The 18,087-nt window shown below is 41.3% G+C and overlaps 1 protein-coding gene across 4 annotated transcripts in view; it reads left to right on the top strand.

Annotated features, from left to right (window-relative positions):
- TRIO (trio Rho guanine nucleotide exchange factor) overlaps window positions 1–18,087 on the top strand; it is a 584,493-nt gene that overhangs the window by 530,466 nt on the left and 35,940 nt on the right. For 2 of the 4 annotated variants that reach the window (XM_044293534.1, XM_044293535.1), the window contains exons 47-50: window positions 4,421–4,606; window positions 12,135–12,312; window positions 16,948–17,151; window positions 17,662–17,876. In XM_044293534.1, the coding sequence (XP_044149469.1) occupies window positions 4,421–4,606; window positions 12,135–12,312; window positions 16,948–17,151; window positions 17,662–17,876 (783 nt within the window). Of the gene's footprint in view, window positions 1–4,420; window positions 4,607–12,134; window positions 12,313–16,947; window positions 17,152–17,657; window positions 17,877–18,087 lie in introns of those variants that run through there. The other 2 variants (XM_044293536.1, XM_044293537.1) reach the window with 2 other exon arrangements.

Here is an 18,087-nt window from a genome sequence, read left to right as displayed (position 1 = left end):
CCACATATGGGGTATTTCTGCAAACTACAGAAGCAGGGCAACCCATTTTGAGTTTTGTTTGGCTGTTAACCCTTACTTTATTGCTGTAAAAAATTGGTTAAAATTGAAAATTTTCCAAAAAATAGAAATTTCTAAATTGTTTCTCCATCTGCCATTAACTCTTGTGGAACACCTACAGGGTTAACAAAGTTTGTAAACCCAGTTTTGAATACCTTGAGGGGTGTACTTTCTTAGATGGAGTCACTTTTTTGCAATTTCTATTCTAGGGGTACAAGGGGGGGCTTGAAATGGGACATGGTATAAACAAAACCAGTCCTGCAAAATCTGCCTTGCAAAACCCATATGGTATTCCCCTCCTTCTATGTCCTCCCGTTCGGCCAAACAGTAGTTTACGACCACATATGGGGTATTTCTGCAAACTACAGAAGCAGGGCAACCCATTTTGAGTTTTGTTTGGCAGTTAACCCTTGTTTTTTTCCAGGAAAAAATTGATTATATTGGAAAATTTTCCCAAAAATCTAAATTCTTAAAATGTATGTCTTTTTGCCATGAAGTCTTGTGGAAGACCTAAAGGGTTAAAAAAGTTTGTAAAAACAGTTTTGAATACCTTGAGGGGTGTAGTTTCTAGAATGGGGTCATTTTTGGGAGGTTTCTATTATCTAAGCCTCACAAAGTGACTTCAAACCTGAACTGGTCCATAAAAAGTGGGATTTTGAAGATTTCTGAAAAATTTCAAAATTTGCTTCTAAACTTCTAACCCTTGTAACATCCCCAAAAAATAAAATATCATTCCCAAAATGCTATAAACATGAAGTAGACATATGGGGAATGTAAAGTCATCACAATTTTTGGGGGTATTACTATGTATTACAGAAGTAGAGAAACTGAAACTTTGATATTTGCTAATTTTTCCAAATTTTTGGTAAATTAGGTATTTTATTATGCAAAAAAATTAATTTTTTTGACTTTATTTTACCAGTGTCATGAAGTACAATATGTGACGAAAAAACAATCTCAGAATGGCCTGTATAAGTAAAAGCGTTTTAAAGTTATCAGCACTTAAAGTGACACTGGTCAGATTTGCAAAAAATGGCCTGGTCCTTAAGGTGAAAATGAGCCTGGTCCTTAAGGGGTTAAGGGGTTTTAAGCTAGTGGAGCTGAACTGTTTTTAAAAAGTGTGTTTTGCTTCTAAACTTCTAAGCCTTGTAACATCCCCAAAAAAAAAAATTGCATTCCCAAAATGATCCAAACATGCAGTAGACATATGGGGAATGTAAAGTAATAACTATTTTTGGAGGTAGTACTATGTATTATAGGAGTAGAGAAATTGAAACTTGGAAATTTGCTAATTGTTCCAAATTTTTGGTAAAAAGATATTTTTTTACTCCATTTTAGCAGTGTCATGAAGTACAATATGTTCCGAAAAAACAATCTCACAATGGCTTGGATAAGTAAAAGCGTTTTAAAGTTATTCACACATAAAGTGTCAGTGGTCAGATTTGCAAAAAATGGCCTGGTCCTTAAGGTGAAACGTTGGAGTCCGCTCCTTTTCCGTGCGGCGTGCACACAACGAGCGCAGGAGGGCTTCTTTACCAGCACACTGTGCTGTTTGCATCCTTTCCTGCCCCATAGAAAATGAGCGGATAATTGCGGAACGGGTGCGGACACATTCTACGGACGTGTGAATGGACCCTTAACCTGAAAAATATTTTAAATAAATATCAAATCTGTATTTTTTTCTGAATTGCATCTCTATAATTTGTTGAACTACTGTCCGTGCTTTCATTTTATTTTTGTAAGAACAACTTTGAATTACAATTGTTAATTGTAAACAGTTGCAAAAATTACACAGAAACCTTAAAATAAAATGTATTATACAGTTTTCCTTGTGCTTATTCCTCTCTTTTTAATGGTAACCACAATCCAAGTGGGAACAGGGCCTTAAAGAACACTCGCAGACCCACCACAAGCAACACTCACATTTTGTCACCACCAGACATCTGAGAAAGCTCTGACAGACGTCCTTCAGAACCTCCTCCTTGAGGTTCCTTTTGTTTTGCTTTCATTTTCTCATCTCGTTAGCCTCTCTCAGCTGTCATGTAGTTGCACTGATTGCATCCCTTTAAATCCCTTCCCATACTGCATCACTTTGTGGTTTATACAACTTCCTGGAGTGTGTGCATGTTGGATGCTACTACTGAGTCTTCTACAGATAAGTTTTTTTCATTCATTTGTATTTTCCTGTTTGCTGGATCCCAGGTGACCCTGACTCCCTCCGTATCAAGTGTAGGGAGCCGGTGGTCGTGTCCCCTCACTATTATAGGGTGTTCAGGTGTTATACAGTCGAGGAACGAGGATATGCGATCATCTACCATTGAGATTTTTGCATAGGCTGAGCAGTTAGGGAGAGAGCCAGGTCTGTTGCAGGGCTATCCCTTTGGTTCCTTAGTTTTGGATCCAGTCAGTCGGATCTTCTTTTTGTGTCTTCTAGTTTTCTGTACACCTTCCGTGACACATTTCTGCCACCAGCACCTGACATTACCCTAGACCTGATAGCTTTTGACCCTTGATAGTCGGTGGCAGCACCACAGTTTTGTAGAAATAAATGGTCGATTGGCGTCCACTGCTATGATATACGCCAGCTGGGGTGCAGAACGATAAGGCAGGCACACCAGTCTGTGCTACATGGAATTTTTGTAATACATTTTCTACATTGCTTTTAGAAACAAATGGCCAGTGGGACAGAGTCTAATACGGTGTAAGGGCTCATTCAGACAGCCGTAAGTATTTTGTGGAGTGCACAGGGCCAGCGCTATATAGAAATCCCTATTCTTCCCCTATTCTTGCTCTTGCGGAACAGATGCGGACCTGTACATATGGGCTATTGGGTGAGCCCTGATAGTGAGTGATGCATAACAACACGTCAGGTCAGGTACACTCACGTGTGAGAGTTGGAATTTTTGTAATTACATTTGCAACACTTAATGGGGTTGTCCTGTGAAAAGTATTCTACAGTTTTCAAATCGGCACCCGGATCTGAATACTTTTGTAATTGCTTGTAATTAAAAATTTTGTATAGCCGCTGAGTTATCCAATAAAATGTATCTGTATAGTGCCCAAAAAATAAATGACCTATTAAGGTGTCTTTCCTTGTTTTTTCACTTCACTCGTGTTATTCTGAGTTTGGTGGTGCAAGATGGTCAGCTTTCGTCGGGGGAACTGTTTTGGTTTACCGTATTATTCGCTTTATAAGACACACCGCCAAATCAAGCTGGCCAGCAGTATTGCAGTAGCTTTTACTTAGCCTTCTCCTGATCCTTCAGTGAAGTTGAATGCCACCAGTCCGCATGTCCCTAATAAGCAGCTGCCACCTGGGTCCACTCCATAGAAGAGGAGAGCAGTTCTCCTCTGCACTGCCGCCCACATGTACTGCTGATTGGTAGTGAGAGCCGGCGGGAATTGCCACATCCGTCAATAAGCTTGCTCTCGCCCTCTAGCCTGACCATAAGCGCCTAGGAGGAAGTAAGGAGTTTTAGTGGCCTCTGTTACCCTATGCTTTCCACTACACCCTGGGTGAGGGACAGCTCAGGGGCTGACCTAAAAATGAACTGTGTTAAAAATAACTATAACCCCTCTTATCCATTAGAATGCACCCATGTACTGCAGTATATGGGTGCATTCTTATGGATGAGGAGGGCTACAGTCATATTTAATATAAACGCAAGCTAATTACAGTATAGTCCCTGGACTATAACACCCTCATTCTTAAGAATACACCAATGTACTGCAGTACATGGATGTATTTTTTAGGATGAGGGGCATTATAGTCGCATAACAGTGCATTATCCACCGATCTCCCATAACAGTGTAAAATATTACTGTGTTATTTTATTTAATATTTTAGTATACCTTTTGGTTCAAAATATTTTTTTCCTTCTCTAAAACCTAGGTGCGTCTTATCGGGTGCATCTTATAAAGCGAGAATTGGACATTGTTGGTAACCGTACACAGAATTCTTTTTTACAGCTAGTCGTCTTACACCACTCATCTTGGAATATCTCAGGCCAATAGGAAGAGTAATGAAGGACATATCTGTAATATCTGCCACAATAATTTTCCAATACTGTTATGTCTGATCAGTAGTCCTTGTGAAATTCCTTATTATATCACAGTACTGTTATGAAAAGAAGAGCTGGATTATTGGATGCTGAAATTCTATTTTTCTGTAAATACAATCTAGCTTTTGTTATATATGTTTTAGAATATATTTGTATGATAAGAGATGTTTTTTTTGTGTGTTTTTGTTATAAGTTGTTGTAATATTGTTTTTTCATAAATTCAAGTAGAAAAACATGTTGCCTAAAAAGTTGTGACTTTTTTTTAATCAAATTTCAATTATTTTCTGTTCCTATTCAAACAGGGCAAAATTGTAGCTCAAGGAAAACTTCTGCTTCAAGATATGTTTCTTGTCACTAATCAAGATGCAGGACTACACTGCAAAGAAAGACGGGTCTTTTTGTTTGAACAAATAGTTATCTTCAGTGAGCCTTTAGATAAAAGAAGAGGTTTTTCGACACCAAGCTTTTTATTTAAAAATAGTGTTAAGGTAAGTAATATCACATTTGATAATTTAAAAAGACTTATGAATCAATATTAACCCCTTCCTGCAACTTGACTCACTATTAAATCAAGGGCTTTTGGCTAAGGTACCTAGAAAAACTATTGTGCAAATATCTGACCTGACCGTTTTTAAGTCATTATAATGCTGTGCGACACTGTCAGATAAGGAAAGGTCAGAATGGAAAATCATGCTTAAGCATGTACCGTAGCGTGTTTCTGGGATTGAACTCGCTCATCTGAAAGTAGCCTAAACATTGCACTAGGAATTGATACCACCTTTGCCACATGCCAGTTTTAAGAAATATCTGTTTGGCTTCAATCAACTGTGTTATCACTGTGAAGTGAAATTATCTCAGTGTGACAACGGCTCAGCCACAGACTTCAGTGCATGGTCGCCAAGTGCTAAAGGACTCTTACATCACTCACTACAGAGTTCCAAGCTACCTCTGATATTGACATCAGCAGAGTTACTGAGCAACGGAGCTTTATGATTTGTGTTTCCATGATTGAAGCTAAGATCACCATGCTCAATGCCAAGCGTCAGGCTGACTGGTAAACAGCACGCCACCAGTAAACTGTAGAACAGTGGAAACATGTTCTCTGTACTACTGTAGAGATTAATCATTTTTCTGTACGATGAACTAATGTGGATCTGGTGAATGTATCAAATACACTACATTTCGTAATTCAAAATACCTGCTGTAAAACTTTGTTAAAGGGCATCTGTCTGCAGATTTGTAGCTATGAAACTGGCTGACCTGTTGCATGTTCACGTGGCATCTGAAGGCATTTGTGTTGGTCCCATGTTAATATGTGCTTGTACTGCTGACAAAAATTATATTTAAATAATGCAAATGAGCCTCTAGGCGCAACTGCTGTGTCTCCTGCACTTTGACAGGGCTAGGTGTGATGATATTTTCACTGCAATAAATCATCCACTTTCATAGGTCCAAATCTGCTAGCAGATGCCCTTTAAAAGGACGGGGGGACTACAGTTAGCAAGGAAACACAGCACTATACCTAGTGACCCTGCCTCTTCATTTTAGCTATCAATGAGGGATCCCTTCCAAAACTTTTGATATGTTAGCAAATATGAAACACTTTTTTTGAATGACAGTTACATTTTTACAGTGTAACTGCCATTTTATTTTTTATATGTAATGACAGTGAATGTGTTTTTGGAATTTATATATATATATATATATATATATATATATATATATCAATATATAAAAATGGAAAATAATGGCGGCACTGGAAACAAGCAATATGGGTGCTAGGTCCAGGGATGTAGCTGCTTACCCCAGGTGAACAATGACGAAAAAAGGACAGCACTCCAGGTAAAAAAGCAATGGTGTTTAATCACCCATGTGGATGGCAACGTTTCAGCTCAAACAAGAGCCTTTTTCAAGGCTCTTGTTTGAGCTGAAACGTTGCCATCCACATGGGTGATTAAACACCATTGCTTTTTTACCTGGAGTGCTGTCCTTTTTTCGTCATTATATATATATATATATATATATATATATATATATATGAGAGTTAGGGACTCTGGGAAGGCGGTATCACCCACAATGCCATGCATGCAGCCAATCAGCAGCCAGACAGCCCTCCCTATAAATGGCGGCAGCCATCTTAGATTCTGCTATTTACCAGTCTACTTAGTGCAGGGAGGAGAGATGTCTGCAGGCGCTAGGGACAGTGTTAGAAACAACGTCATTGTGCTAAAAAAAAAAAAAAACGATTTACAAGTGCAGGGAAAAATTATTCAAGGTGTAGTGAAAGGATATGGAGGAATCCTTCCGCAACATTTATGTTTAACACTGTTCAGTATGGGAGGTTACAGCCTGGGTAATAGGAACAATCCTATTACACCTTGCTGCACTCGGGATCCAAATTGCCATTATACATCTCTGTAATTCCAGCAAACCGTTCTTATTAGGGTGCAAGTGCTGTTTGATACAGGCATTAACAGGGTTTATTACAATGAAATATTTCTGCTTCTTATTTGCCTTTGTGCGGTGCAGTTATATGTTCTAAAGCATTTTTTGGCTTGTATTAGTGGGAAAAATGGCTTATTAGCCGTTGTGTGGTGAAGTGCGAAAATGACAGCTCTTTTTGGCGTGTGTTAGTGGTAAAATAAAAAATAATTTGGCGATCAGCGGTGCAGTTATCTGTTGTAAAGCCTTTTGTGGCGTGTATTAGTGGAAAAAGAAAAATATATTTGCTGTTTAACGGTGCTGTTATATGTTCTAAAGCCCTTTTTTGCATGTATTAGTGGCACAAAAAAAGTATTTGTGTGGTGAATTCAGAAAATTACAACCCTTTTTGACGTGTTTTAGTGGGGGGAAAAAAGGGCTTATTAGCCATTGTGTAGTGAAGTGAGAAGATTACAGACTCTTTTGGTATGTTTTAATTTCCTTTTAAAAAAAAAATCTTTTTTGATCTAACAGTATGTTAGACACAGGGGAGTGGCAGAGGCGTAAATGTTTCTGGCAGCAAGGGTTAACTTTGACAAGCCTGAGCTCCCTGTGTCAGCTAGCGGTCGTGCCCAGCAACCCAGCGGTTCTTTAATGGTTGACTCGATCTTAGAACTTCGTCGCAAGTGACATCAGACACCCCCAGCCAAGAGTCAGTGTGTTTGTCAGAGACAACCCTTAGTTGGCATGGCCCGGGAGCAGGCCCTGTGCCCTCACCTGTCCTCAACCTGCCTCTGTCCTTTTCTGTTCCCTCCGCCAGAGAAGTATTGTATGTTGTGGGCTCAGCTTACAGCGAGGACGAGCTACTTGAAGACAGTCGACAGCCAGCCAAGATGTGGAGGAGACATCTGCCGCTTCCTCCATTAGGCGGCCAAGTAGTGATGAGGAGAATGGTGTGGGAGCTAGTGTCTCTGACCCAGAGACGGTTGAGGAGGACATCAGTGACATGCAGACATTACTTGATGATGATGGTGTAGCTGGTCGCACTTGGGAGCCGGGTGACGAAGGGGCTTCATCGTCGGAAGGAGAGGGTGGCAGCTTGCCCGTGAGGCAGCAGCGGAGCCAGCAAGTTGCTAGCGTGGCCAGGAGTCAGCAGGGTGGCAGCAGTGGGAGGTCGGGAGCCAAATGTGCCCAAGGTAGACCACCCACTTTGCAGGAGCGTACCTGCCCAGAAAGTAGCGGTGCACAGGTTCACTGAGGCAGCAGCGGTAGCAGTCAGTCAGTGCGTAGTGTTGGGGGTAAAATAACCTATTCAGCGGTGTGGCAGTTTTTTGTTAAGGCACCGGAGGAGGTGAACATGGCCATATGTAGAATCTGTGGGCAGAAGGTGAAGCGTCGCCAGTGTTCTAATGTTGACACCACGGCCCTGCGTCAACATATGCAGCATCACCATAAAGTGGCCTGAGACAACCGTGTCTCCGATGTGGTGGTCCAGCCTGCTGCAGAAACCGCTGCATCACCCAGTGGCATGCACCCGGTTTCAGGCAGTCAAGGCTCCACCACCTCAGTCGAAGGGAGCTGTCTAGCCTTCCCGTCATCTGCTGGTCCCGATGCTCCTGCTCCTCCTACTCCTCATCAGGCATTCCGTCAGCAATCGTTCACTGAAGCGATTGCCAAGAGACAACACTATGAATGCGATCATCCAGCGGCGCAGAAGCTGAATGTGCTCCTGTCCAAGTTGCTGGTGCTGCAGTCCCTCCCTTTCCACGTGGTGGACTCTGCACCTTTCAGAGAACTGATGGCGATGTGGAGAGTCCCAAGCCATTATTTATTTGCCAAAAGGCAGTATCAGCCCTGCACACACATGTAGAACAGAAGGTGGGCCAGTCCTTGAGCCTGTCTATGTCTGCCAAAGTGCACGGCAGCGTTGACGGGTGGAGCTGTCACTACGGTCAGGGACAATACATGTCTTTTGCGGCCCACTGGGTGAATGTGGTTCCTGGAGAATCGCACCAGCAACTTGGCCAGGTGACGTGGCTTCCGCCTCCACGTTGTTATGCCGTTGGTCTTGCGACATAGTCCGCCTCTGCCTCCTCATCCTCCACAGTGTCCTCAGCCTCCACTGCAGGGACAATTCACAGTGCCCCTCGGGCATCCCCAACATGGGATGATATCCACCCTCTATATGTTAGACAGACTATACGAACAGAGAGAGGCAATAAACGATTTCTTGATGAGCCAAGCAGACAGGAGTACTCCCCTGTGTAACTTCAATGTCAGCCAATGTATGCGTGACACCTGCCGTTTGCTCAGGCCCTTTGAGGAGGCCATGTTATTTGTCAGTCGCCAGGGCTACGGGATGAACGTTGTCATTCCACTGCTTCATGTCCTGGAACAGATGCTGGTAAATCTGGCTGGTCAGGGGACTGGAGACATGGTGCCTAAATCTTATGGCCGCGTGAGCCCTGTGGGGGCTGAACTGGAGGAGGAGAACATTGGAGCACAAGAAATGTGTAGCAAAATGGGTGGTTTTTACAGGTGACAGGAGAGGAGGAGCAGGACCAGCCAGAGGAGCTACAGGGTTTCTTTTTGCCCAACTTTCCTATTTTCCCTGATGAGTCTTAAATAAGCGAAACATGCATGTTGGGAATAGGATAGGGTTTTATTAGGGCCAGTATTTGAGGGTAAGGTTCCAGACGGGTCACCCTTCTTAGGACGAGTGCCCCGTGGTGAGACTGCTCTTGTTTCAAGTTATCATGGACAGCCCATTAGCTATATCATGATGTCCATGAGTTCAAGACTTCAGGCAGTCATTGCCAACAAAGGGTTTTCAACCAAGTATTAGAAATTAAAATTTTATTTACAATTATTTAATTTGTCCAATTACTTTTGAGCCCTGGAAATGAAGGGATTGAGTATAAAAAAATGCTTTAGTTCCTCACATTTCTGTGCAATCATTTTGTTCAACCCACTTAATAAAAGCTGAAAGTCTGAACTGCAACTGCATCTGAATTGATTTGTTCAAAATCCATTGTGGTAATGTACAGAACAAATACATATGGACCCGACTGTATATTAAAATTCCCCATTTTACAAATAAAAATAACGAAAAAAAAGATGAGTGTTCAATAATTTACTACCCCAGCATGTTCTGTCAGTGTTGGGGTACTTTCACACTAGCATTAGAATAATCCAGCAGGCAGTTCCGTTGCTGGAACTGCCTGCCGGATCCAGAAACTAGCATGCAAACGTAGATCATTTGTTTCCAGATGCGGATCCATCTGACAAATGCATTGAAATACCGGATCCGTCTCTCTGGTGTCATCTGGAAAAACAGATACAGTATTTTTTCACATTTCTAAAGGTCTGCGGATGCGCAATGTGCCAATTTCTGGAACACTTGGTACCTGATCCGGCATTAAAACATTTCAATGGAAATTAATGCTGGATCCGGCATTCCGGCAAATGTTCTGGAATTTTGGCCGTAGAACATACCGCAGCATGCTGCAGTGTTTTCTCCGGCCAATACCGTAGAAGGTACGGAACAGAAGACATCCTGATGCATACTGATCGGATTGCTTTCCATTTAGAATGCATTAGGATAAAACTGATACGTTTTTTTTCCAGTATTGAGTCCCTATGACAGAACTCAATACCGGAAAACTTTAACGCTATTGTGAAAGTACCCTTAGAGAGCTGAGCTTGTCTGTGCAGGTTACGGGCAATTCAGTCTGATGAAAGCACTGGAAGTGACAAGATGACAAGTACAGTACTGTGTGGTTCTACAAAGAAAGTGAGGGATTTGGAGCTTTGTTCCGGGATGAAATTATCTACAAAGGAAGAAAAGAATCTTAAATAAATCCATGAAAGGAGGATTGCTGTATATGATGATAATGCACCTTTCTACTACCAAGTACAGTTTCGGGCCAAGCAGTTTAAATGTAGTAGGGAATCAAGTGAAGATGACCCCATTCAGGGCGACCTGTCGAAGCATCTTCAGAGGAAATGTGCCGTAAAATGACACCATGATTTTGGAAGTTCGTTGGATCAAAGTCAGTGTTATAGCTCATGAATTAGGCATATAAGTTGGCACAGTTTCTAGTATCATAATGTTTTGATGTCAAAGTCAAAGGCCAGTTCCTGGTGGGTGCCATGAATGTTGACAGCTGAGTAAAAAACATGTTGCCAGCAATCTCATAGATCCATATTTTATTCATAATAGTTCATAGAACACATACTGTATCAGATGTTGAAAGTGAGGCATTTTACCATTTCGTGAAATAACTAATTTAGAACTTTTTGGCAGCAATGTGATAGGGCCATGTCTGCCATTGTGTAGGATTTCCTCTTATTTTATCAACAGTCTGCAATGTCTAGGACGTGAGGAGACCAATTGCTGGAGTTTTGGGAGAGGACAGTTGTCTCATTCTTGTCTGATGTAAGATCCTAGCTGCTCAACAGTCCTGGGTCTTTGCCAGAATTTTTGTTTCATGATGGACCAAATGTTTTTTATTGGTGAAAGGTATGGACTGCAGGCATGCAGGCTTTTTCAGCACCTGGACTCTTCTGTGTAACCATGCTGTTGTGATGGATTCAGTATGTGGTTTAGCGTTCTCTTGCTGAAATATACAATGTTTATGCAAGACAATGCTATGAAGACATCCTCTCAAGTTGTTCTAAAACCTCTATATACTGTTCAGTATTGATATTGCATTTCCATATGTGTAAACAGCCCACGCTAATGTGACTGCATACCATCAGAGATGCAGAGTTTTGAACTATGTGCTAATAACAAGCTTGATGTTCCCTCTCCTTTTAAGTCCGCAAAACACAACGTTCGAGGTTTCCAAAAGTAATTAAAAGTTTGAATCATCTGACCAGCAAACAGTTTTCTGTTTTGCCTCAGTCTATTTTAAATGAGCTTTGGCAGTTCTGGGTCATGTTGACATATAGCTTCTACTTAGAATGCTACAGTTTTGACCTGCATTTGTGGATTGCGTGGCACTAATTTCTGGAAGTGTTCCTCTTAGTTGTATCTGAATTTTAGACCATTACTGGTCTAAATACCATTTACTGAAGACTATTACTGCATATGTCAGAAAAGGAGAACATTAAAGGGTTTTTCCAAGACTTTAATACTAATAACCTGTCCTCTAGGTAGGCCATGAATATCTAATCAGTGTGGGTTGAGAAGGTAGCACCGCAACTTTTCCTAGACCAGTGACAATACGTTCAGAAGTCACGTTGCCTAGGAATGGCTCATCTCTACTGAAGTGAATGGGGCTGAGCTGCGATACCAAGCACATCCGCTACACATGTGCACAGCGCTATGCTTTGATAAGCACGAAGAAGGCTACAGCGCTCACAGGAGTGCCAGTGCCTTCTCAAACAGCTGATCGACAGAGGTCTCGGGTGTCGGACCCCCACCGATCAGATAATGATGACTTATCCAGAGGATAGGTCACCAGTAGTAAAATGTTGGAAAAACCTTGTAATATTTAATTCACTATACTGACCATTGAACTAGTTAATCAAATTTAAGACACACATTTGTGAATTATAGTAACCTACCTCTGTATCAATATTTTGTTTCAGGTGAGTTGTCTTTGCTTGGAAGAATGTATTGATAGTGATCCATGCAAGTTTGCACTGTTGGCAAGATCTGGAGAGTCTGCTGAAAGATATATTCTGAATTCTACATCTCCTGCTGTAAGACAATTGTGGATTCATGAAATACACAAAATATTAGACAACCAGCTTAACTTCCTGAATGGTAAGAACAATTTTAAATTCAATGGCTTCTATTCCCTGACAAACTAATAGGAGAGTTGTTTATTTTGCTCCACAGGAATCTGCATAAAAACATAGTGGGAGATTTATCAAACTGGTGTAAAATTGAACTGGCTTTGTTGCCCATAGCAACCAGATTCCACCTTTCATTTTCCAAGGAGCTGTGAAAGGTGAAATCTGATTGGTTGCTATGGGCAACTAAGCCATTTCTACTTTACACCAGTTTGCTAAATGTCCACTTTTTATTAAGTGATTGTTTAAACTTGAATTCAAAAGATTTAAGAATAAATAAGCTTACACAAGCTAATGTGAATATTTACGTAAATGTGATTAAATACAAATCACATAGAGTATTTATTAAAAAGCAAATAATCATCACTTGCCTACACATACAATATGGGGGGGGATCCGAGTCCGCAATGTCATAGCACATGAACGACACCCCAGGGTGTTACAATAAAGAAATAAGTTCAATCACATCCTACCTGAATGATTTATTCAATGGAGTGCCAATTAAATGACTATGTGCAACAAAGTTTATACCCTTTTCCGCACCCTTCCTCTAACACCACCTCAGATCCTGAGGTTGCTATATACCGTGGCATGTAGGGGATTAAATTATTTCGATTCGAGTTATAGCTGACATATTACACAGCTGGCACCTGCCACATATAGTGTGGGATCAGCTTGTGATCCTGCTCCATACATCCCTCCTGCACTTAGAGGACTTGTTACAGGTGCAGGAAGAGGTTAATATTTGTAATGGTTGATTCTTTGAGTTCTGTTATGGCTATTCCGAGGGATGGGGTGGTATGTTTGGTGGGTGTGTTTCTTGTTTATTTTGTATTGTAATATGCAGATTATTCAATACAATTATGTAGTTGATTAAAGGGGTTATCCAATGACTAATGTAAAAAATGAAAATCAAACATCATATAGGACATAACGATCTCTATCTAACCAAGCTAGAACCAGCCCTGTACTGCACATGGATCCAGTAATTTCCCCATTCATTGCTCTGCTAGAGTTATATCAAGCTGACAGCTCAAGGGGAGTGTCTTTTCTGCTGCAGCTCAGGGGGGAAGTGTCTCAGCTCTCCCTATCCCAGCTCAGGAGGCAGCTGAAAGAAGAAACTAAGCACATGTGGCCATCTCAGTGAGCAGGTCAAAGAAATAAGAAACAAATCAAATGGCAGGTGGCGCTATACATATACATTTTATTCAGTAACACAGTGGCTATTGTAAATTATTAATTACATGCAATTACAAAAGTATTCAGGTCCAGGTGCTGGTTTGAAAACTGTAGAATATTTTATGTGGGACAACCCCTTTAAAAAAGAAATCGTAGAGAGCAGTGTAGGGGCAGTGATTAACTAGGAATGTGATGAGTGCTCAGTGCATGTGAAAAGGTTTGCCTCATGAAGACAATCCCTGTTGAAATGTGTTATTTGGGCATATGTTCATCATAATAGAGGAGAGAGACCCACTTGGGCCTCACCTCTCGTAGCAAGAAACAGAGTGTTCTGGTGGATTCGAGTCATCCTTTCATTACTTAAACGGCCATTCAGCACCTTCCTGTGCCTTCCATCTACATAACAGAGGCTATGCTGACATCTAAATTGGGCACCTCAACAGAGACTACAGACAGAGTCCACCGCTTCCTTCCAATATAGGTTTTGGTTGCCAACATGATCTCGAACTGTAATTTTCATTATAACTGTATTTTATAAAATACAACTGTAATTTTCATTATAACTGTGATTTTATAAAACTAGCCCCTCCCGCAGGGCTGTACTGGAACACAATAGCAGCCCTGGCGCGCGCACCCCAGCAGCCCACATACAGTATCTTAATAAAATGGTGCCATGCAATCCAGCAACTAGGGCTGAAACGATTACTCGATTGAATTTGACACAAAAAAAATCCTCCATGCAAATTTTTTGCATTGAGGATTCGTTTGTGTCAAGTGACCACGGAGCGGGAGTGAAGAGATTGCGATTACTTATCGCTCCGTAGTCACCCACCAGCCCGTACCGCTCTGCACTGTATCCTGATACATTGTCAGGTCATAGTGCACGTAAGCACGCATTATGACCCTACGCTGTGTGACGTCAGGATGACAGTGCAGTGTGCGGAGAAGAAGATGGAGTAGCTGTGGAGCAGCGTCCCTACAGGAAAGGTAAGTACTGGCACAGGGGACATGGCTAGAAGGGGGAAATGGTTGCACTGGGGGCAAGCTGATGGCTCTGGGGCGGGGGGGCAGCTGATTGCACTAAGGGGGCCAGCTGATGGCACGGGGGGGCTGATGATAAAAAAAAAAGAAAAACGTTCTTTTAATTAGTTTTTTGTTGTTAGAGTACTCGATTAATCGTTGGATAGAATAGATAGATATAATAGATAGCATACTCGATTACAAAAATAGTCGATAGCTGCAGCCCTACCAGCAACTATAGTTTTACTTGGGCATGGCCCTCACGAAGGAAAGAGATCGTTTTCAGTCAGATACAAAAGTATTTCACCTCTATACAAATACTAATATTACCAGTAATATTGCCATTGATCATATAATGGTCTGATAGTATGTTAACCCCTTAAGGACCCGCACGATACATGTACGGCGGGCTGATTGGGCTGGTGCAGGTGCTGCGCCCGATCAGCGGCAGCGGTACGGCAGTTACTGACAGCCGAACCCCTGCTGCATATGCCAGCATCGGTGAACACACCGATGCCGGCTTATTAACCTCTTGTATGCCGCCGGTCTAAGCTGACCGCAGCATGCACGGGGTTTGCGGAGGGTACACGTACCCTCCTCTTCCCCATCGGGTCCCCGCGCTGCAGTGCCAGGGACCTGATGGCAGAGAAGGCAGCCCAATGCCATACATAGGCATCGGGGCTTCCCATCGGGGCTGGGTCTCACAGGCAGGCTGTCAGCATACAAGCTTACATGCAATGCATTACAATACGCAATGTATTGTAATGAATTGCAGAAGGGATCAGACCCCCAGAAGTTGAAGTCCCAGAGTGGGACAAAAATAAAAGTACAAAAAGAGTTTTCCATAGTAAAAAAAAATTCTGTTTCAAGTATTAAAAAAAGCCCCTTTTTCAAAATAAAACACAAAATTAGAAAAATAAATAAAAAACAGACATATTTGGTATCGCCGTGTCCGTAACGACCAGCTGTGCTAAAAAACAATAATTTTTTTGTCGCCTTACCTCACTAAAAGTGCAACACCAAGCGATCAAAAAGTTATATGCACCCTAAAATAGTAAACCATCATCAAATTAGCCCCAGCCCCTACATAGGACAGTTGCCCAATAAATAAATAAAAACTATGGCTTTCCGAATATGCAGAGAGAAAAATAAAAATAAAAAATTTAAATGCTTTATTATGTAAAACTGAAACAAACAACTAAAAAGTCATATTTGGTATTGTCACGTCCATAACAACCTGCTCTATGAAAATAGCACATGATCTAACCTGTCAGATGAACTTTGTAAATAACAAAAAAAAAAAGTGCCAAACCAGCTATTTTTTTGTTACCTAGCCTCACAAAAAGTGTAATATAGAGCAACCAAAAATCTGATGTACCCTAAAATAGTACCAACAAAACTGCCACCTTATACCATAGGTCACTTTTTGGGAATTTCTACTTTAGGGGTGCATCAGGGGTTCTTCAAATGTGACATGGCAGCTTAAAATTATCCCAGTGAAATCTGCTCTCCAAAAACCACATGGCGCTCCTTTCCTACTGTGCCCTGCCGTGTGCCCATACAGCAGTTCACGATCACAAATGGGGGTTTTCTGTAAACTACAGAATCGGTGTAATAAATATTTTGAATATATTGAAATAAGCACTGCAAAACCTCTGCAATTTGTACAAAGCTGTGTGCAGTTTTGACCATGCAGGAAAGCACCCATAGGCCATATTTACATGGCAGAAATACACTGATGAGGAAAAGGGATAACTAATCATACACTAAATAGTTGCAAGTCCAATTTATGTATGAGATAGCCAAGATGATTGTCTGTGAAATGATGATAGTCTCACATTCGAAGCCGTAGTGGATGGTGAGATATGGAGCCTGAAAGTAAAAAGTTCACAACATTTTTACCCTTTTGCTCATCAGTGTATTTCTGACATGTACATATGGCCTATGGGTGCTTTCCTGCATAAAACTGCACACAGTTTTGTACAAATTGAAGAGGTTTTGCAGTGCACATTTCATTTGTATCACAGGAGAGAAGAAATGCAAATGAGCTCTTAACAAGCTTTGCCTCTAATGCCACCAGATGTAAGGCAGCTATCCTATAAGTAAATATTCAGCTCTTAAAATAAGCCTTGAGAAATGACTTGGATATTAAATAAGCCAGCGCCTCATCTGCAGACAGCTCTTTCGGGGTGATTGGCCCTCATCAGTGCAGAGCAGAGAGTACTGGCTTAACTGGGTAGGAGGCCTTTAGTTAAACAAAAACGTTATAAATGTATTACTGTAGTGATACTGACCTGCAGAATAAAGGTTGTCTTGTTGTTTTTAGAGAACAAACCCAAAAAACAATAGCAATGTTCTTTGTTCTCCCAATATGCTTTATATTGTAGTAATTTTTTTTTTTATTTAGCCTTGGTGTCTCCATCTGAATACCACAACCACCACACTGATGGAAACAATCTTAACGGTGGGAACAATTCCACTAGTCTTACAAATTCAACGGGGATTGGTATCTCTGGCAGAATGAGGCCATCTCGAATACCCCAGCCAGTCAGACATTATTCTTCGCTTCTGGTTTCCACTTCTGTTATGTCTGAAACAGACAAATCATCAGGTATGTTCAATATATAGTGCCTTTGTTTTAAGTTCTCCTATCTATTTAGGTATTCAAACAACACAGCCAACATTATTTCAAATGCAGAGAAAATTATTTGTGATAATGAACTTATTAACCCCAGTAAGGTTCGGTACACATGTAACGTTAGTGTGTCGCATAGCCAGTTACCATTCAGCAGCAACACATCTGTTTTACTAAAAATTGCTACGGTTTTGCTGTGATCATTGGCCATGGAGTTTTCCTGGTGAAGCATGGTAAAACATGTTTAACCTGTAAAAAGCATGTAGCAAATAACCACATTGCAATTCACCATAGTACAATTTTTTGGCATGACACACTACCAGCATGTGTGAAACCAGCTTAAAAGTTGAATGATGATTTAGCAAATTTAATTGATATTAAACCCGGGTGGCAGTTGCCTTGAACAGTAGAAGCTGGTTATCAGTGCTAAAACATCTATCAACAGTCATGTTTCATCTAATTTTCCATTGTCTTTTGGCAAGGAAGCTTCTTTCACCAGGAGCCCTCTTCATAAAGGCTCTTTTTGGAGCACAGTACAAGTAAATCCTGCTAGCATCCCAGGCTCTGCTGTTTTTCCCAGGAACAGTGATTTCCTGCAACGCAAGGGTCCAAGACATCACATACACATCAAGAACTCAGATCGCCTCAGCACCTGCTCCTCCACGAGTGAGCAGAAAATTCAAACTACTCAGAGTAATGGGGTAAGAGCTGAGCTCCATCCCTTTTTTAAGCCCTCTGAAAATCTATGCTACTGGGTTACACCATACTAACCTCTGGCTCTAAAGCGCTTTTCTGCTTTAAAATAATCAACTCTCCGTGTCTTCCTTTCATCCTGTTGTTCTTCTTGCACCAGTCTATGATAGACTCTTGTCCTCGTTCATCCCCTGGATGCCTGTTAATACCAATTTAGAT

Source organism: Bufo gargarizans, chromosome 5 (genome assembly GCF_014858855.1).
Source record: "Bufo gargarizans isolate SCDJY-AF-19 chromosome 5, ASM1485885v1, whole genome shotgun sequence".
In the NCBI taxonomy this organism is placed as follows: domain Eukaryota; kingdom Metazoa; phylum Chordata; class Amphibia; order Anura; family Bufonidae; genus Bufo; species Bufo gargarizans.
Note: the sequence above shows the minus strand (reverse complement) of the source record. Positions and strands in the feature narration are given on the sequence as shown.